Source organism: Neopelma chrysocephalum, unplaced genomic scaffold (genome assembly GCF_003984885.1).
Source record: "Neopelma chrysocephalum unplaced genomic scaffold, ASM398488v2 Primary Assembly neopelma1_77, whole genome shotgun sequence".
Classification (NCBI taxonomy): Eukaryota; Metazoa; Chordata; class Aves; order Passeriformes; family Pipridae; genus Neopelma; species Neopelma chrysocephalum.
In genome coordinates, this window is record NW_020897738.1 from 5997479 (window position 1) to 6019386 (window position 21908).

The following is a 21908-nucleotide window of genomic DNA, read 5'->3' on the forward strand; positions in this document are numbered from 1 at the left end:
ATAATAGATGTTCACTTCACGTTCCGCGTTTTAAAAAATAATTAATCATGGGATGTCATTTTGCTAATCTGAAATAGCTTCTGATAAAAACAACAGGATTTGGCATGTAGCTTTAAGCTTATACTGGTGGGTGTTAGAAGTGGATATGTGCAAGTTAATCACAGTCTCTATGGCCTTATTTACAATGAGATTTGTCTTGTCTTTGACTGTTTCAAACTGTGTGGAATTACTGTATCCAGAGACCCAAGTGAATTGCTCAAAGTGCCCCCATCAGGCTGCCTTCTTAATTTTCTGGTAGTGATAAATTCCCTTATCCAAATCCCCTTATTCCTACTCTGATGACAGGTAATTGATATGAAGCACCTGGGGAAAATCCACGAGCTGGAAGGGTCTGCAGTGTTTTACAAGGTGGATTGCCCTGGGGTCAAGGTTCTCAGTGAGTGTAAAATGCTATAAAATATGCTGAATTCTGAAGAGTTTGGCTTTCCCACACTGAGTCGAGAACATGGTCTTTATTTTCTGTTTCCTTATTTTCCTGCACTTTGTGTAGCATGTACAGTGAGCACTGATGCAATTCTGTCCCTGTTTGGTAGCAGTTGAGGCTGACCTAAAGCAAACAGATTTGACCAGAAAATTAAACTATAAAGGTAAAGTTTAAAGCCACCCCTTCCAGAAAACCCTGAAGGGTTTGTGGAATAAGGCAACTTCTTCAGTCCTGAAGAACTGATTATAAGAGCATAGGAAATGTGAATAAAATTAATAAAAATAAAAACTGTGTAAACCTTTGCTCAAACTCTGAACCAAACAGCACCTACATTTTTTTTATGAGATTAAAAAAATGATAGTTAACTTAAAAATACAGTGTAAGACTATGCACTTCTTGATTTGGGTTTGAGCTGGACTAAAATAGCTTTTTATGTGGCGTTTCTGGTTTGTGGCTAACCAAGCTCTACAATGAATCTCATGCAACTGTTATTCCCATGAACTTGAAAAAGCTGCAGCTTGTGTGCCAAGTTTCAGATATGCTCTAAGTAAACCACGCAGTTTTGGAGCAGTGTCCCAGTTTTCTGAGCTTTCTAAAGTTAAAATAAGAAAAAAAAAAAAAGACACGAAATTATCTGGTTTTGGTAGAGTTCATCTTCCTGCCAATGCACCACTCTTCAATTTTTTTCCCCTTTCCTCTGACATGCCTGCTCCAATTTTAAACAGGGCCGAGCTGAGCCATCAGAAAATCTGTCTTCATCCCCAGCAGCTCTCAGGGTGGATACAAAACCCAACTCCTGGGAGTTCTGGTGCTGTGGGGGCAATTCAGACGCTTCATATTTTTCCAGCTAAGCACAGAACTTCTCACAGGCTCTTTGGTTTGTCCTAACTCTCTGAAACAAAAGTATGGATGATCTGTCAAGCTCTTTCAGAACTCTCTTGTTCTTATTCCTTTTGCCCACAGTTTTCTAGAGTGCTGCTGAATTAAAGCAAAAATTGCTTTCTGTAAGGATGAACATTAAGATGAATCTATTTGCATAAGAAGCTTATTTTCACATATTTACCCCCTGCTTTTGCTGCCTTGCATATGGTCCCTCAGTTAGGGCTCAGTTAGATCCCTCAGTCATGGTTCCCTTGGTCATTACCTTTGTGAACTGCAGTTGTACAAAGGGAGAGTTTGCAAGTACAAAAGGAGAGTGAAAAGATAGTTTTACACTGGCAAAACATTTGATATCTAAAACCTGTTTCTGAAGTGGCATAATCTACTTCTGTAACCTGGAGCAAGCTGTTTGAACGTAGTTGTGTCACTCAGATGAAATAAAAAGAAATACAAGTTATCTCAAGAAGGGAAATAGTCCAGAGTAATTCAGGGCCTCAGTTTTCCCATCTGTCAAATGGACACAATGATCTGTCAGGTTTTTTTGTTGTTGTTGTTCTTAACCATTCTGTCCTATTTAGATATTTGCCTCTTCAGAGCTGAAACTGTGTGTGTGTGCTCAGTGCTTGGCAGGTTGGCACTTGACACACAGACTTGGCACAGAGATTTAGGATATATTGCTGCATCACTGGTTGAAATTAATTGGTAGATAATTTATGACATTGTTTCTGATGGGTCTTCCTTTTCCAATATTTAAAATACTTAAATATTTAATTAATATTTAATTAATATTTTTAAACCCCCATCCTAATATTTAAAAATATTTTTAAAACCCCAAACAGTTTTCCCACCCTCCCCATTCCAAATAAGATCTGAGCAAGCCACATTCTGGTCCCACTAAAGCCGATGACCAAGTTCCTACTGACTTCACAAAGACCAGGAGTTGGCTCTTTATGTATAGATATTATATTTGCAATAAAAGCAAGCGAAGCTGACTGCAAACAACTTGGGCAGCTCACATAGCTGCTGGTTCCCATATGCCACAAATATTTTACTATTTGGTTTGTGTCCATTTCTCACCGTAAATTTGAATGGGACATTTTTTATTCAGCTTGCTGGTGGGATCTTTGGAGAAGAAACCGTTATGCCAAATAAATCACGGAGTTCTGGCTAGAATTGTTTTCATAATGGCTTCATGTTTTCAGTGTATACCACGTAACGTGAGGGGAAATAGCTGATATCAAAGAAACAGCCTCTGTTTTCCTCAAGTGCCTGTGTGCTGAGTTTCTGTCATTCATGTAGGATTCACATATGTTTTGTTTTATTATTATTTATTGTTACTTTCGTCTCTTGGAGTAACTTCAGGAGAAAATTTATTCTCTGTTGAAGTCACTAACTTAACAGAAAGATTTAATTGAAGCTGGAGAAGCCATTGCACTCCTACTGGTTTGTGCCGGAGAAATTTATCTTCTTTTTCTCTTTCTCCATATTTATTTACCCAGACACAGAGCCTGTATATTTTTATAGTGGTGACTTGTTGCTTGTGTTAGTGAGCAGGTGAGCTGCCCAAATTAGTTTGTTTAGTTTAACTCAATTTCATTGGAAAGAAAGTCCTGAGAAGCAGCTGAACTGGGGTGGAACCTTTCTCCACTCCAGAATTTTACAATACTTGTTATTTTAGTCCTTTTTACTGCCATAGATGAGATTGCTTGACTTATAGCTTAAACCATGTTTGGGGAGAAAAAGCACTGTATATAAATGCAAGATATTATTATTATTATTACAGGGTTCTCCATAACTTTTATAGTTTATAGGCTGTCAGCATTTTCTTCAGAAACCCTGTATTTTAGGTGTCTCAGTTTGGCCTTGAAGTTATTCTCAAAGTTAAAAGTTGAAATAGCAGAAACCATCTCAAAGCAAAGTTGTTTCCTTCCTCTCTCCTCATAAAATGAAAACAAGCTTTTTAGAAACCTTTTCATCACAAAGACTCAGACAAATAAGTGACATTGTTGGCTTCAGGCTTTTTCATGTGATAAAACCCTAAAAACATTGTTTCTCTTGTTTCTCTTTTGTTTTAATGCAAATCTCTGGAAATCATCACCGTGGTGGGACTGATCTTGTAGTTTATGTGAATTCTGTGGGTCTGATCCTCTTGCCACCAAAAATCAGTGAATGAACTCCCTATACTGGGAAAGAGGAAAAGCTTGGGCAAAGCAGGAGGGAAACTGCTTAATTTATAGTCAGGAAAAATGTGCAAAAAGAAAAACGTCACGTGTGTCCTTAGAAATGTGGGTGATAAATAAACCTGCAGGCTTTTAGTTTGTGCTCCACGGGGAAACAAGTTCTGGTGTCAGACTCTGGACTGGGATAATGGATCCTTCTGAGAGATGAAGATATGTCTTCTGGGCAGTTTAGTATGATTGAATGTAATAATTTAATCATTTTCTGTATTGCATATAGGCTGGAAAACAAGGGAATGTGATCCAGAAGAGAAATATCAAAATATTTTCAAAATGTTTTCAAAATGTCAAAATGTTTTTGTTCAAAATTAGGGGCCAACTTTTTATCACTCAGTGATTTCTTGAGCAAAATGGAGAATTGAGACCTTTCAATATTTCAATTTTTAGAATTTCATGGCGTTTCATTTTTCCAGTCCCACATTACACAAAAAAATGGAAAAAAACCTCCCCCCCTACACACAAACAAAATCTAGAGAGGGGTGTTTGTTTCGTGTAAAATTTCAGGAAAAATAAGAAACAATTCTTCATGAATCTCTGAGTTTTCTGTCCAGTGCTTTAACTCAGTAATTTCACACCACAAAGCAATTTCATGGACAGGCATACATGTGATTTCCTTCTCCTTTTCCCCTTTATGAGAAAAGTATCCAAATCTCCCACTGGGTCATTTTATATTTTGTTGGGCTCCTGGCTGGGGCTGAGCACAGACCGTTTGTGCCCTCAGCATTCGTAGCCGTGGCTCCTTTTTTTTTGGGTGTGATCCTTTTTACTGTCAGATGAACTGGAGTATAATTTCATCTAATTGGAGAGAGCTCATCCTGTGAACAGAATGTATTTTTGGAGACTCTCTCCTGTGCTCATTCACGTGTTTGTGTGATTTCCAACCACACTCAAAACCCTGCTGGCACTGACCAGAGAATGTGTTTTAGCTTGCAGTTGTGGACTGTGACCAAACACAATATGTTTCAGCTTGAAAACAGAGTAAAAGAAACATTATAGATGTATGAAGATAGAATTAGATAACAATGGTTTGGTTTGAATAACATCCACACTGTTTCAGCTTAACATGAAGGTATTCTCTCAAAGAAAGTTTTGTGATCTCAAGGAGTGCTGAGAAACAATAATTTCCCTTTGTTTTCATCAACTGCCCCTCTAAGAAAAGTATGTTTAAAAGCCACAACTGGCCAACAGGATAAAATAAGCCTTTTTTTAAAGCAAAAAAAATCGCAAATATAAAAATCAAAATTAATAGGGAAAAAAATTTTCCTTTAATTGTGGGATGGCTGCACACGTTAGTTTTCTGGGGCTGTTTTAAACCTTGCCTCAGCCCTCAGCATGCCAGCAAACTGCTTTATATAGCTGTTGTGTTAGTAATTGGTGCTGGGAGCTGGAGCCTGTCCTGCCAGAGCCTCATGATTGCTACGTTTGCTGGGCTGTGTGTGTGTGATGAAGGCCCAGCTCTCTGTCCCTGGGTGTGACACACATTAAAGGCTGCTCCTGTTAATTGCTGGGAAGAAATAGGCAAAAGTAGGCATTTGAGATGTCATTTTTTGTCACTGGCAAGGGCTGTAACCCATAATATCCACCTACCACCGTGCAATTTGCATCCATGGCCATCTGCAGCAGTTCTGCTCCGTGGGCCGTGCTGCTGTGTGTGCTTTAATTTCTCTCTTTAATTAATCTTTGGATTTTTTCAGTGTATTCCCATGTTGCCACTGAGGCACCCACTGAAAAGAGCAGAGAGGACCCAGTTCCTCAGCCTGTGGTTGATAAAAAGGTGCAATCTTGCTCCAGTCTCATCTATATACCATTAGTTAAGGATGAGAGTAGGTTGCTGCTGTCTGGGCTGCCCAAGGCTGGAATTAATTTCACCATTTTGTCTATTAAATTTAAAAATAAGGTGATTATTGTTACGATTTCAGCTCTTGAGGAGAGGGAAGAAAGAGGAGCTAAAAGTGGTACAAGTGGCATGTGGATTTAGGGAGAAACAGTATATTAATAGCCTTGATTCTTGAAGCATAAGACGTGTCTGCAGCACAGATTGCACCTCTCAGCCCTCAGAAGGGTGACAAACAGCTCCTCAGTGTTTACATTTCACCAGATGTCTTCACGTGAATTTTATCTTTTTGTCTTCTCGTGCGAGTTCTTACGATAGTCCTGTTGCCTCCCCTAAATACCTCTGCCAACAGCCAATGAGAAGCTGCTTGCAGTGGTGCAGACCAAAGGACCTGCATGATTTTGATGCCTGAGCAGCCCTGTCCTTTCTTTGGGAGACTGGAGTGGGAAGAACACTCATGTCTTAACTTAGAAATCCCACAGTTTCTCTTCTATGATGTGCAATTCCTCAGCTCAGTGCAGATGGCTGAAATGTCCTCCAGCAGGGCTGTAAAATCCTCTTTACAGAGAAGTAGATTGTACTTTTGGGAAGAGGATACAGCTGGAATTGTGGAATAGATTAAGGAGAGGGAAGGGCCATTGCAAACAGCAATGGCTTTTCTGTCCTGAACATTCCCTTACACAGGTTGCTCCTCTGAATACAGAAGTTCACATTTGTAAGCATTAGGGCAACCTGAGTCAATCAAAACAAAAAAAAAAATTAGAAAAAACCCACATAAAAAGCAAAATATACCTTTGTAAGGGGCCACACCTTTGTGCTGTAAAGGATTCTGGTGCTGAAAAGCTCTTGAGCTGGCAACACTTTCTAGTAATGAATACTGAGGGAGTATAAAGTCTCTGAGGGTGTTAATGAGGAATTTTGCTGGCCCTATAATGGAGACAATGGTCCAAAACTACTTTAAATCCAAAGAAAGACTGTAGCTGGCTTAAATGGGTTTGGGATCAAGCCATGGATTTTGTCATGAAGCTCACTTTGTCAGCAGATTCAGCTGGACATACAGACACTTGGTTTATGTCACAGCTCAGTCTCAGTCCCCCCAGCTGCCTTAGTGACCAAATTGTTAAAAACTGCTTTTACAGGTAGCAGACATTAAAGGTTAGAAATCCCTGAAACATCCTGGCTCACCTCACACACACTGGATGTGGTCCTTTGATTTTGTTGCTCTTCCTACTCTGCTGAAGTTGAATGTGTAGAGAACCCAGAGAGTTTGCCAAGGCAAACAATGAGAAGAGAAGTAGGAACGAAACTCCAGAAAAAAAGTCTGGTTGGATCAACATTTTGCTGGTGGGAAATAAGTAGAAATGAATCACTAGTGTGTAAAAGAAAAATAAGAGGCCTGACTGTGCTACTGCAGGTGCTGAGAAGATTCCCTGAGCTAGTCTTTGCCCTCCACTGTGTGCACTGAGTGCATCTTAAAATGCACCCAGCATGGACTGGGTAGCACCAGAGGCAGCTGACTGTAGTGCAACACAGTTTGAAGAGGCATCAGGAATAATTCTGATAGTAAATCATATTTCAGATGGGATTTTGCTGCTTTCGAAAGTTGTTCTTTCTTCCACTGAAACTTGAAATTCTCTCTCTGGTGCTCTGGGGTGGGTTAGAGACTCACTGTGTGCGTGGCTGAGTCCAAGAGGAAGAAAGGGATGTGCTTTCTCTTCCCTCTTCTCTCTTCTCATTTTTCTGTCCCCTCCCTCGGGCTCTTCTGCTTTTTGATTGTGTGCAGCGTGAGGAAACCATAATGGTCACAAACTAGAAGATTGCCTTTAAATTATATTCCTTTTCTTTGTATTGATGCTCAAGGCTGTTTCACTCTGGTGCTTTAAACTTCTGATTTATTAGTGGGCACAGCCTGGGCTGTACCCCACAGTGATCATAATCCCCACGAGGTAAATTGCAGCCCTGGGGTCCTGGTTTATGAGAGTGCTTGGGATGCTCCCATCAACTGCAGCAAAGCCTTTGGTGTGCAGGGCAGTCCAAGAATCCCAGTGATTGCTCTGATGCCCCTGATAACTTACTGTGCTGCAGAGAATCAAAATACATCTCTGGGGAAGGTTGTTTTGCCTCTCTCTTCTATTCTCCCGTTTCAGAAATACTCGATTTTGAGTCACCACAAAAGTTTGTGAAAGAGCCTCCCATCTCTATAAGAAAAGACTTGGCTTTTCTTTTTAATGAACCACCTTTTCCATCTTTCTAAATAAGCAGGGGATGATATGAGCATGGGGTAGAGATGCACAGCCTGTGCCATTTTTGGTTATGAGGGTACTAAAAGTTCTTAAGCTGTAAGTAATGGTTGGAAGGAATCTCTTGACTTATTTGGACTGCGTGTCACTCTGTGACAGGTTAACCATCATCTCTTTATTAGAAAAAATACCCTTATTTTTTAAGCTGCCAGACACTTGATTGGAGTCTTTATAAACTATAAAAAGGAGGTCTTAGTTGGAAGTGTTGCCCCATTGGAAACGTTCCCGTGAACACTAGCAAGAATGTTTCCAAAAATAGCATGCTTAGCAAAAGAAAGAAATCTCCATACTCCATGGCACAAAACACCCTGGAGTAGCAGTCAGATGACACTGAAATAGTTGTTGTAATGTTCTGAGACACTGTGTTCCTAAAAATGGACAGTCTTTCTTTTTAATAACCCTTAATCACAGCAGAACAGGAATATTGTGCCTTGTACCCACTGAAGTCACTGGGAGTTTCCCTCCTGGGTTCAGTGGGAATGGAGTGGATGCATCTGAGCCCTATAAAGCTACTGGCACGTAGCAGTTTGCTGAAGGCTTTTGACTGTTGGTTTGTAACTTTTCTGACGTTCTACAGAACTATCCTGGTAAATTAAGTTGTGCACTCAGCCATTCCTGTTTACATACGGTTATAGTTTTATTAGATCTAAAAGCATTTCTCTTATTTATGTAACATATTTTTCTTGAGGGAAAAAAAAAACAAGACAAGAAAAGACACCAATTGATTTACAGGGTGCCTGTGTCACAAGAGCTTAAAATCTTCTGTGCCAAGATGCTTAAAAATCCAGGTTACCACGCAGTGACATTTCACTGAAGCGCAAGGAGGAGAGAGGAGAGGAGAGTGGCAGCTTTGCCATGGGAGGGAGAACATCCTTTCTCGTTCTTTGCCCATTTTGAATCGTTGCACTGAGTCATTGACAAGCGAGGTTGGAGGTTTTGCAAAGCTCTGATGACCACGCTGCATTCCTCACACCATGAGCTCAGTTTCCAGAGGGACCCGCTGCCGATTTCAGGAATCTCATGGAAAAACTGAGCTCCAGACAAATAGCGCGAGCTGGGAGTTGAGTAACGGGGGAGGCATTTGAATTTATGGCAGGAGATGCCTTTATGTGGCACTCCATGACAGGCCTGGATGAACTGGCCAGCAGCAATCCCTTATTCAGGGGTTTGCTCCCATTCCTGTGTTTTCCTCAGCACGTTGGGTTTGCTGTGCCCAGCTGCACAACTCCTGTCAACTTTCAGCCAAGGACAAGCTGGTGTTGTTTGGAAAGTGGCAAAAGACTGAAGGGTTGAATGTGCCCCTACTTTAAAGCCTCCATCCTGGTTATCCTGGAAAAAAACCCCTCATGACGAAAATTCCAAGCTCCGGCTTCTCAGGAGCGCTGCCTTTATTGTGCTGCTGAAACCCCAGCCTTGTGTGGTTCCTGCCATTCCAAGGGTTCCTGGCTGGCTGGCAGATGGGCACATGCAGCTCTCCACCCCCTCTGCTCACCCAGGCTGCTCCATGAGGACTCTGGAGTCCTGGTGAAGCATCATCATCCTCCCAGAGCCAGGGCCCTGCCTTAAATTCCAGCTGGCTATTTTTCTGTCTCTGCTGTATCAGCAACAACACCTCTATCTGTGCTGGGTCTGGAGACACACACAAAGCTCCACTGACTTCCATTTTCCCATCTGAAAAACCAACTCAGTGGCTTAGTCTCATATTGCTCAATTTTGTAGCTGGAGTTAATGGACCAGGCCTAATTCCAGACTGATTCTCAATTCGTTGGACGTGTCTGATGCACAAATCAAATAGTTCTGGCACCCTGACATTTCCTATGAATGAAAAAATGACACTAAATAGTTGTCTGAATTTCATCCCTATTCATACAACAGACTAAAAGACAACTCATATTTGGCAAATATACAGGAATGGGAGAAAAGATTTGAATCAGAGGGAAAAAAATATGAATGTTCTCAAGAGAGGGTGCTTTTTTTTTTTCCCACAGTGAAAAGAAAAAAAGGGGAAAAAAGCAGCAATGGAAACCCATGAGCTTAAATCCTTGAGAGATCTGGACAGGAGAGCATAATATCTTAATGGGGTGTTAAGGTCTAAGCAACAGAGTCTTGCAAGAGAGTGCTTTACATCTCTGCTGCTCATGAGCATTGCAGGAGAGTTCTTCTATCTCAAGATGAGGATTAACTTTAGACCCAGTCAGGCTGTGTCTGAACAGAGCAGTTCTGCCCCTGCCCTTGTTTCCCTTTGTTCTTTGCCTCATTTATTGGCTGAACTTAAAACAGCATCTCTAGATTATTAATGTGATAGAAAACTTGCATTTTTGTGGGGTTAGTTTCCCTCTTTTCAGATCATTATCACTCCGTGGCTGGCTGTTTGCTGGAACTGGAGCAAGTGAAGCAGTGGCCACGTGTCTCCCCACCCAGAGTTTGGGGAATGGGGTCAGGGGAAGAAAGCCCCCCCAGTTCATGGTGTACTTAAAGAGATATTCAGCAGATCCACGGCTGTTACTGGGAAATGCCAGAGCTTTCTGGTCTACACAGCTCTCTGCAGCCTTTAGCTGGGTTCCCACTGTGCCAAACGTAAGATACAGGTGTCATGTTTTAGTGTGAGACATTACAGAGTAAATAGGTGGGATAATAAATGTGAAACGAAACGCAGAGATGGGAAAGAACCTGTGAAAAGTTGGGAAAAGAGAATTAGGGAATAAAACCAAACGTCCTGAATCCGAGTGATTTTCTGATCACACAGAATAAACATTCCCTTATCTCTCCTAGTGGGCCTGAATATCTTGGCTTTAAGTAGGCATAAGCTTTTTGTCATGTTTTCCAGTCTGGTTACAGCATCTTATCGTAGAAGGACTGTGTCTTTCTCAGAGCCTTTGCCATGAGCTGGGGCATCACAACTGGAATGTTTATTGTATTCTGTCATTATTTATACTCCATCCCCTCCATTGGCTGCCTGTCCCACCCGCTGCCCGGAGATTAGCAGAGCCGGGGAAAGGATAAACGACGATTAGCAGCTAGTCAAGGGATGTAAGAGCTGAAAGGGTCAATATAGAACAAAGGCTGCCACATATAATTCACGAAGAACGAGCGGCACTGCCTTTCAGAGGCAACATTCACATAACCAGGGTTTTAATGAGAATGGAAAAGGCTACCATATAAATCCAATCCTAGAAAAAATATTAGCAGCGAACGCACTGAGTGGTAAATATTTTTACCATTAAGCCTGGTACTCTGTTTCTGACGTGAACTATTAAAACTCCTCCTAAAGCTTTCATTAAATCATGTCTTCAAAACTCCCTTTAAAACATGGTCCTTTGTTTGGAAAGAAGTGTTAGCAAAGATGCCTCTACAAATGGGTGAGGATGAACCAACTGAATATCTTACAAAATCCCCGCAGGGGATTGCAGTCCTTATAAAAAAGAGAAACGTTCTATTCCCAATTATTCCATAAATAGTCCATCATTCCTGTTATTATCATGCAGAGTAAATGAAATTTGATGTTTCACTACTCCAGGCTGTCAAAGCTCTTGAGCTCTTCAAAATGAAGGGAGTAGATTCTGTTTGGTCTTTGTGCGGGAAAATTAGGGCACTTTTGTGATGGTGGTTTTTTTGATCTACTTAGAAAAGGTAATACATATTGGTTCTTCGCTTGGAAGCCTATCTTGGGATAACTACCCTGTGTGAAAAATTGCCTAAATAGTCTCTAAAGACTTTGCCATAATAAATATGAGTGAATATTGATTGATTCTTCTTATAACGATGACTTTCACTCTTGCAGGAATCAGAGATGTTTGCTACCTCAGATTTCGTTTCTGATTTGGCAAAGAAGGATGTAAAACCAAAACCAAAACGGGCCAGTGAGACCTGCCACTGCTGTTGGGTTTTCCAGCTTTGTGTTGCTTTTGAATTCAGCTCAACTTCTTGCTGTTTCTGAAGCTTGTTATTTGTAGGTACTGAACCTCTGTTTTATGGGGTTTCAGTTCCACCTGAGCTTTGTGAAATCCAGTTATCAAAAATCCAGGCGTGTCTTATTTGGGGTCTGGGTGTCTGTGCTGTGGAAATTGGAGCAAATGCTGCCAGGCCCTGCCTGCCCATCCTGCTGCCCTCTGAGGTGCCCTGGGGGCACAGGGCCCAACTCCTGCCCAGCTGGTGCTGTCCCAGTTTCTTGTTTCTGATTTAAATTCTCTCTGCCCTGGTAACATGGAGGTTGTGAATTACAAGTGTAATTTGAGTGCTAAATCTGAGCATCTTGAATGGCTCTTGTCTGATGCAAATGTTTCTCCTCTTAAAAAAAAAAAAAAAGGCCATCGGGAGGAAAAGTCCAAGCACTGTTTTGGAAACCAGGAATTGTGGGAATATTACCTCACAGGAAAACTATTCCTAAAACTGATTCTACTCTGTGCATCCCTTTAAGGGATTATGCTTTATGCCTGCCTTCTGGTCCCTGTCACAGCTCTTGTCATTACCCAGACAATGTTTCCTGTTAAAGAGCTCTGTGTTGGGCCAGGATAGTTGTATGGCAAAGGGAAATATTTCTGCTTGTGTCAAAATGCTACAGGTGAATGGGGGGGAAAAGATTTATTTGCCTCTTTCATTGTGGTTCTGTTGGATTAGAAAACGTGCCCATTTTTAAATAGCCTTTTTTACATCAGTCAGAGCAGTTGTTTTCCTTTGGTAATACTTTTGCATGAGTTTAGAGAAACAGAGCAGATTAAGAAAGGGTGTCTAGAAGGTACATCTGCTTCTTGTTTTAGAAAAGCAACACATTTTTAATATAACAATGCAAAGTAGCAGAAAAAGGAAACAAAAAATCCTTAAGAAAGACACAGTCATCTATTTCACTAAGAAAGTTATCATTAGCTTGTATCAGCATGACCACAAAATCTATTGTATCAGGCTGCTCCTAAGGAGGGTGGAGAAAAGCTGAAGTGATATTTCATTCATCTGTCCAAAAAGCCCTGTAAGCTTCCAGCAGTGTATGTGAGCAGAATTTTGCAAGGCTGGAGGATGGTTTGCACAGACAGTTTTATGAGTGGTTGGCTTGACATGAGTTAAAAATAGTGTTTTCAAGGAACCTTGGAGGGCAGGGGCAGCATAAAGCAACACGGTCTTGGACCAGAGGAATGAACACCACAAACAGTTGCATGAATAGCCAGCCTTGGCAAGGAGTATCTTGCAAAATTACCTCGTGGAGAAACAGGCCAAATGCCCACCTTTGGGGCAGTTTGGGATTTATAGCTTTGTTTTATCCATGCTCCAAGGTTACTTTCAGCCTGGCCCATCCAACTCAGATGTGTTAAAACAGATCAGAACATAAGAGACAAAAATGAGATCTTGGTTAGGGGAGAAGGGCCCATGGGGGTCTGTGTTTATGACCCCTTTGGGATCTCCACTTCAAGTGGGTCTACCAATAAAAATAATGATAGATTTCCCTTTTTTATTTATTTGCCAGTCTGAAAAACTCTTTTTGAGCCCTGACAATCACATGGGAGAGGTTCTGGAGGTAGAGGTTCTTCTTCTGTCCAGGGAGAGGTTCTGGAGCTGAGTGTGTGTGGATGGGAGGGGAGTTGGCAAAGACAGAACAGCTGCTCTGCAGGGCTTTGCATTACATTGAACCAAAATCAGGTCTTTTAAGCAATAAGTGACTGCCCCAACATGGGCACCTTGAGCGAAATAACTCGCATTTTTAATCCCTTGATTTAAATCAGATGTCTTTGGAGCCAGGTTGTGTTCACTAATTTTGGAGAGGTAATGTCTGCTTGGAGGTTGTGCCCTGCATTGGTCAGAGGCAATGTGGAGTGTCCCAAGGAATTTGATGATTCTAATTCTGAGCAAAAAACTCTCCTAACAGCACACAGGAAAGAAACTGGCTCTCACTTACTCTCATGTTTGAATTGACTTGCTAAAACTCAGAGAGGCAAGGAAATATGTCCCAGGTGCATCAGTGTCATTGCCCTAATTTTGCACTCCATCCATTCTTCCATATCTGAGTCACATGTAGGTTTAGGTGGCTGTGTACATATAATTTTTTTTCCTTACAAATGGATATAACTGTTTAACTATAAGGACATATCAAAACCCTCCAACTGCTATATTGCTAATTACTTAAATTTCCAGAGAGACAATATTAATATTTTCACTTTGTCATTCTTTAGAGCAGAACTGTGCTTTAAGGGACATGAGAAATATTTTCACCTGAGCATTAAGGCAGCTTTTCATGCAGACCATCAGTCCAATCCTGTGTCTGTTGGTGCTCACACCAGAAAGGCTGCTGTGCTGAGCCCCACTTCTCACTGACTGGCATTTAAATTTTTAAAACATCAAATATTTACTGAAGTAACTTGGTTGCTGCCCAAATTGGATTTCAAAGGTCCTTTTCCTTTTGTTTTTATTTGTGCATGCCTTCCACTAAAATCAGCTCCATGCATCTCTAATGAAAATGAACCTGCTTCTTTCTGTGGCTATTTTTCAACCTTTCCTTGCTCCCCTTTATTACCATGATTTACAACAATATTGTGAGTGTTATTAATCCAGATTGCAGTCAATGGGAGTTTGGCATGGGTTTGCACTGCAGAGCTGCATCTTAAGCAGTTCTGGCTTTCAACCTGAAAGGGTTTGGCATCAACTCCCTGTCACTGCCCAGGGTTTGCCAATGCACACAGAACACCCCTCATGCCCACATGCACAGGCCAAAGAGAAGGAAAGAGGGAAGAAACGTATTGTTACATATTTGAGATCTCTGAGACATTTGAGGAATGTATGAAAGCAGAGTCTGTAGAGGAAACCCTTTTCCCTGAACACTCCAATGAGATAAAGACTGTTTACCTATCAGCTTAAGGGCTTCTCCTGGACTGAATTATGGGAGGGGCTCAGAGGGATGATAGAAGTGTGTAATATTATATATATATATAGTTGCTTTTAGTTTGTACAGTATTTATTTGTATAGAATAAATGTATATATTTTCCCTTTTCCCCCCCCAGAGGTGTGCCTGAAAGTTTCTCTTCGGTGTTGAGGTAAATTCTGGGGAGGTGGGGGGAAGCTTGGAAATTGGATTTTTTATGGAGGTCAAACCACCACAGTGGGTAAGGTACTTTGGGCTGAGAAACTCTCGAGTCCAGGCCTCAGCACTGACCCACTGATGCTGTGTTAAGTGCCTGAGGGATCTTCATGTGACTTCTGTGTTGGAAGGGGAGTTTTGTAGCTGTAAAATTAAAGATAAGCCACTCAGGAGTTGTGCATGTGTGTTTTAATTATTGAGTTTGTAACTTTCACTCAAGGGTTGCAGAGTTTTCTTTGCCCAAATTTCCTTAAGCAGCTTGGAAAAAAAATGGCTTTTATGCTGTTTAGCACCCAGAACTAAAGAGCTATTACCCAAAACTAGAGAGAAGAGCTGTTACTCTTAGAACACTGTCATGGCATTGCACCCAGAGTACATTCAGCTTTTCTAGGTGCCACGAAGCTCACCTGAGCTGTAAGCAGTAACTGGAATGGGATCAAAGAGACAAGCTGAAGAAAGATGAGCACCAAGTAACAGTTCCAGTTTCTGTAGATCAGAAGTGTGTGGCAGATGCACAGAGCTTGACAGCCCACACTGACACCTGCAAGTGGTCAGATGTTGACTTGGCAGCTGTTGCATGAAACCCCTTGTGCAGTGTTGTTAAAAAGGTGGGATCCTGGTAAGAGAATGGTATTTTTGTTTAAATGGATGTGGACTTGCTGGTCAAAACATAGCAAGACCTTCTGATGCTGTACACATTCAGAAGTAATAATTTTTTTTTTGCTATGTGCAATTATTAAAAAAGAAAGTATCTGGACCATTTCCTCATCCATTCCCTCCTCCTTTTGTCTCTCTTTATAAAAATGATATCTAGTAGAGCAGCCAAGATATTTTTCAGTCTGTTGCTCATGGGTCTTTTCATGACTTTTTTTGTTCTCACACTGCCTGCCCAATACAGCAGCTGTTAAATGGAGAACTCTGAGAACTGGGGAAGGCTCTGGGTGTAGCACTTGATTAACACTATTTTTGCAGGAAATTGAGATGTCAACTATTTTTAGCCTCAGGCAAAGCAACAGCCAAACCCAATCCATATGGTAACCTTCTCTAGTTTCAGATGCCTTTATAATGTCTGATATTTCACTGTGTTTAAACTTTATATTGTTGTATGTCACAATCTTCCACCCTTTGTGATATCATGCAATTTTTTTTAACTGTATGATTGTCCCATTAAGAAATACATTCAGCAAACTTTCCTGTTGGCCCTGGGAGCCTCCAGTGTTCTGTTCATGGCTTCAGTAATTGTGTGTTGGCACAACTCTTTTCACAATGATGGAACAACTAAAGGTCTGGCTTTCACCCACAACACACTATAATTCCCTATTCAAAAGCTAAATTCCCTTTGCACAATTTGTAAATTTTTTTCATTACACATGCTGGTTACATCCCAGGGTGAATCAGTCAAATGGGCTCTAAATTAAAATAGTTGGCTGATCTGAGCCCAGAATCTGTTGCAATGCAGTTTTCTCACAGCTTGGAAGAAAACAGCCAATATAGCTACTATAGAAATAGGTGGTTATTCTCTCTGCCTGTCTTTTTCCAGGGAACTGAGTAGATGAATGTAGCCTAAAGTTTTAATCTTCTAGGTAATTAGCAGAAGTAGATGGAAAGGAAAGTCAATAAAGCTTGTGTCCCTGAATAGGTCACGCCAACAGTCAGGATGTCACTGTGAGGACAGGAAATCCTTAAATTAGAAGCATCATTTTAGGCTCTAATTTAATCCATAAACCAAAGTGTTTTAGAACAATACACACATGAGAATATTTCAGTGGGGCTGTGAACTTCACAAAAGGCACAAGCACAGGGACAAGAGGTATATTTGTCTTTTCTTGTGCCTTTTCTTGCCACCTTCGAAATAATCCATGATATTTTTGGAGGTTGAGAAAACAAGGCTTCAAAATCTCTGAATCAGACAAAATTCTGTGTTTTGTAAACAGAGGCAAGTGAAATCCAAATTGAACTTAACAGGGCAAATTATGAAGTCCTTTGGACAACGGGAAGTCCAACACCCACCACGTTGGGCTTGGAGCTGCTGAGTTTGGATCAATGACAGATCTGACCCAAAGGTTTGTCCTTCTCCACATTGGAGAATGAAGGTGCACATCCTCCTCTCTTGGTGGCCACCATTATGTAGCTCAATATTTGCTTTTTACATTCAGGGGAGGAGAGGAGAAAAAGAGCTAATCTCACAAAGGTTCACCCCACCCTCTGCTTGGCTTCTCTTCCTTGGCCAGCCTTCCCAGCAGCAGCTGGCTGCCTGTTTTTCTTCTGCAATTGTGTTCGTGACATTTCCTGCAAGTAGGTTTTCCTGAAGGTTTCCAGCAGTCCTTTCAGCTCACATCCCCCTTTTTTTGGCCTCCTCACCCACTAAACATGGCTTGTTCCTAGTTCCCAGCAAGTGCCTCATCCCCATCACACATCCATGCACATTGTCTGTAAGCTCTCCAGGCACACACTGGATTTCTGGGATTTGCTTGTGATTCACTGGGAGTAAGCAGTTACTGTAAGGGATGCTGAACAGCCATGATGTAAATAGACACAGTCATGGAATTGTTAAGGTTGGAAAAGACCTCCAAGGTCATCGAGTCCAACCGGCCCCTCCTCAAGGTCCCTGCTCCATTAGACAGACACAGACTTTGCCCTGTTTCTTGGTGCCAAGAGGTTGCTTTTCTCTTTTAATGTAATCTTTTCTTTGAGAAGCTGCATGTGGCCCTCTCCATGCAGAAGGACTGATATGAAGAATGCAGATGAGGGAGACCTCATGCACAGATCCTGGATTTTTTAGTGTGCTGGCACTTTCCCTCTCCACACTTCTGAATGCTTCATAAACTGTCCTTTCACAGGCTTTTATAAACACTCAAGTGACTTAATCTTTTAGTGTAAAAGTCTACTTGTATTTTAAGCTTTCTGTTATCAATGTCATTAAATCAATATCCCCAGTTCTACAGGATTCAAGTCACATATAAGCTGTCACACACAGTTTAACTTAAGAAGTCCAGTATTTAGGTACAGTTAGTTCATTTTTCATAGATTAGAGAGTACTTTGAAGTAGAGCTGCTGAAGATCAGAAGGAGTTTATTCCTCTGTAGCCACTTTCTTATATGTTGGGGTCTTTCTAATCTAATGACAGTTTTGTTGCAGAACTTCAGTGAAGTTTGAGAAGAGGAGCATTTTATGCAGTTATCATAAATGGCACTGGAAAGCCTTGTGAAGACTGTGTCATGGGTGATAAAACATGGGACATATTCTTTAAGAGAAATAAAAAGGCAGATTAGTATGGGCTCTTCTTGTCCATTTTTTAATCTATTAATCTATTTATTTATTATTATTATTTATCTGTTTTTTCCATCTGGGTACACACACAATTCTGGACAGGTCAGAGGCTGTGTGGCCTCACTTGGTGCAGTTCACTGGATAATGAGTGACATCTGTGTTTAGAGTTGAGATGGAGAAAAACAATAATTTGTCCCTTGCCAGAGATACATAATGAGAGTATAACATACATCTGGGATTTATTCTTGTAAAAAGGTACACAACTGCAATACCACATCTTCTTTCAACCTGACCCTGTGGTGCCCTTTCCATTTAGTGCATTAAGAAATCAGATTTATCTAGAGATATATTACAGATCAGAAATGACAGTTATTGTTACATCTTAGCTGTTATTACAGCAGATCTTTCCCCCTTTTCTCTTTTTTTTTTCTTAGGCACTGTTTGTTTGTCATAGAAGTGAAATAATTTGTAACACAAACTGACTGTAGATTCTTCCAATTGCTTACTTCAGGAAAACTATTGCCATGATGGACATGACATTATACAGCACACAGCAGTGCTCTTGCTGCTGGTGAAACAAAATGAACTCTGCCAACAAAACTCCAAATTAACTGAAGTTGCAGAAGGCAGTTTTCCAGCCACAGGTTATGGATCATTGGTCTTCTGCATTTTCTGAACTAGTGCTCTTCAAGATTACTCTGAGCAGTGAGAGGTGGGATTAATGAAGGAAGCAGGTTCTGAAAGACACTCTATTTTATGGGTGATTTGTGATTTGAAGGCATGCAGGACCTGCTGTTGTTAAAGGTGAGGCTGTGGCAGGGAGGGCACTTTCTGAAAGGAACCAGAAGGTTGAGATTGATGGATCTAGCAGGGAACACACCACTTTGATCCTGGTGCCTTGTACAAGGCCTTCACTGGGCAGCCAGTGTTGGGAAAGGCCTTTCATAGAATCATGGAATCATCAAGGTTGGAAGAGACCTTTAAGATCATCCAGTCCAACCAGCAGCACCCCTGCAACCACCAAACCACATCACTCAGATGCCTCTTAAACACCTCCTGGCCTGGTGACTCCACCACCTCCCTGGGCAATCTATTCCAGTGCCTGACCACCCTTTCACAGATGAGGAAGGACTCCTCTGTTTTTACCATTAATTAACATCACACACTTGGCTTTGCTGCACCTCCCTCACCACAGCTGCAAAGAAAGTGTCGTGAGCAGATTGGGGGTTATATCAGTGAGATATTTCCTGATGATGATGGTTGTGAATCTGCCCCATTATCCCTTCCCAGTGTGAGAATATGAGGTTTCAGTGTTTGCTTTGCTCCCCTGGTGGAAAAGGGTTAGAGGATGTCACCAGAATCCAAGGGGAAGGTAGAGACCCTCAGCAGGTGAGTGACAGCCCTTCCCCTCCACAAAGCACCTGACCTGCAACCTCAGCTCTTTCCCTGATGAGGGCTTGGGGAAAACAGGGTGAGGCAAAGAACTGGAAGTTTTGTCCAGGGATGTGCTTGAGCAGATAGGAAAATTCCATTTATGTTCTCCAGAGATGTGAGTTAAGAAGAAGTAAATGTCCTTATCTACAGCACAGCTACCTGAGGTGTGTGGAAATCCAGTGTGAATGTGTGGGTGCAGAAATGCTTTATCATCACCAGTGAGGAGGGAACTGTGCTGCCTTGTGCCTGACACTCCTTGTTGGGCTTGGGGGAGAGGAGAAGGAAAACTGCACAAGGAACTTCTTGTACTTGGTTGAGTTTCAGCACGACGAGGTGGTGGGGTTTTCTCCCTTCTTTCTCCAAAACATGACTTGGTTATCTACCTCCAAAGCCAGACTTGATTATCTTTTAGCTTGACAGCAGAATTGTGTTGCAATAATCCCAGAGCTGTTATTTCACCAGTGATTTGTTTATATTGAAGACTCTTGTAATTAAAAAAATTGCCATAGGGTAGGGTCCCCACAATGTGGACTTCGGGGATTTATGTTGAACAAATCCTGGAAATCCTCTAGTTTGCATATTTTTTCTGTAATAAAACTATTACTTCAGTCCAATATAATTTGAATTATTTTGTCATCAAGCTGGTGTAACAGAGTGGAGAATGGGCTCTCAAAATCTCAATATAGGAGATTGAGTTAGTTGCTAAATCTGTTTACAGAAGATAGAAATTATGTCATTATAATGCTGAGGTGTGTTAAAATAAAATCTTGAATTATGGCACTCCTCTTTCAGTTTGATTGCATGCTTTAAAATAATTGCTATTGTGGAAAGAAAATGTCTGTGAGTTGGTCATTGTAATGCACATATTTCAGTGTTATTAATCCTAAAATGTGACATTTTTATTACCCAGTGAGAACAAACTATGAACAAACCCCAAAGAAGCCAAATATATGCCAAAGAATAATGCCCCAATCCTCCAAAAATTAACACATGTATTTGTGTTTCTACACAATAAATAATCCTGGTTTGCTATTTACTTAAATGGGACAGAGATTTCTCACTCAAAGTGGCGTGAGATTAATCCCAGTGTGTAAAATTAAGACTGAATACCAGCCTTTGCCTGTTTGGAGCCCGTGTTAAAGCTACGAGGACTGAACAATTTTGCTGTCAGTTGTGGTGTGTTAATCTAGAAAAAGCCTCTTGAAATTATTACAGCATTGAGAATTTAAAGGAATTGAATAGCAGAATTTAGTCCTTTTTAAACATTCCCTGAGGGTTTGTGTTTTTTTCTTGCAGACACCCAGACAATACAGCCAAGCACTAAATAAGAGTAACAGAGTTCATCTTTACTGTGCATTTCTGGACTATAGGTATGTTACATAATTTCAAAATCTTTAACTTGCTTTAATTAAATTACACTTGGTTTGTGATGCTGTGTATTACCTGTATCCTTCTCATTTCCCTTCATTTGTGGAAATAGTTAAAGAAATGGAACCACTGGTTTAGACAAAACACAGTCTGATAGTGGCTTCTTACCATAAATAGGAGACTTGTTATTCACAGACCCTGGATCAGGTGGGTAGTTGGGAGACTGAAAAGATTTTGTGATCAAAACTGCAGAGTGATACAAATCGTGCTTATCTGGGTTTGTGAGTGTGTCCACTTGGGCAGATGCTTGGATGTTTTATGATGGCAAACCTCCAGCTCAGCCCTTGTTTTCACTGGACCTGTGCCTGTGTCACAACGCCGTGTGAGATCAGCATTTCAGAGCTGTGAATTTTGGCCAATGCATGGCATGGATAAATATGATAAATATTACATCCCTGAATGCAAATTAGAATTAAAGGGAAACAAATATTGCCTCAAATTTCAGTTGGAAAATAAGAGCTATGGAAAAGAACCAGTTTTTTCTTTTTCTTTTTTTTTTTTTAGCTCTGAATACATTTCATCTTGTTTTGATTTTGAAACATGCTGCTCTTACTGAATTAATTGAGAATTAATACAAATACTGAATTTTGAATTTGATGGGGATTAACAGTTTTTGAGCCGTAACAGTATAAACCTAATTTATGTAGCAACAGCCCGTGATGCTGTGATCCCTCCTACCAGCTTGCACTTGGGAAGGTCACTGTAATTGTTTTATTGAAGTTTTGTTTCAAGTGTGTTGAACTGTCCCAGCTGTTGGCAGTTACCCGTTGTTATGGTTACTCACAAATTACAATAAATTAGAAACAGATTTTACTGCAGCAAATTAATGTGGTTGTGGCATTGTTCCTGTGCTGCTCCCCACTGGGGCTTGGGCCCCTGAGGCTTTGCCTCGGGGTAGAAACTTAAATATGAAATCTGTCCTTCCAAATGAGTTTCATTTGTGTCAAGATGGTCTTATTCCCTAGTGCGTGGTAGTTAAAG

General features: G+C 41.0%; 1 protein-coding gene across 1 annotated transcript in view; it reads left to right on the forward strand.

Annotated features, from left to right (window-relative positions):
- The window catches only part of ADGRD1 (adhesion G protein-coupled receptor D1), a 139978-nt gene that overhangs the window by 58302 nt on the left and 59768 nt on the right, over positions 1–21908 (forward strand). The window contains exon 14 of the mRNA XM_027689655.1: positions 20796–20869. Within this exon, the coding sequence (XP_027545456.1) occupies positions 20796–20869 (74 nt within the window). The remainder of the gene's footprint in view (positions 1–20795; positions 20870–21908) is intronic.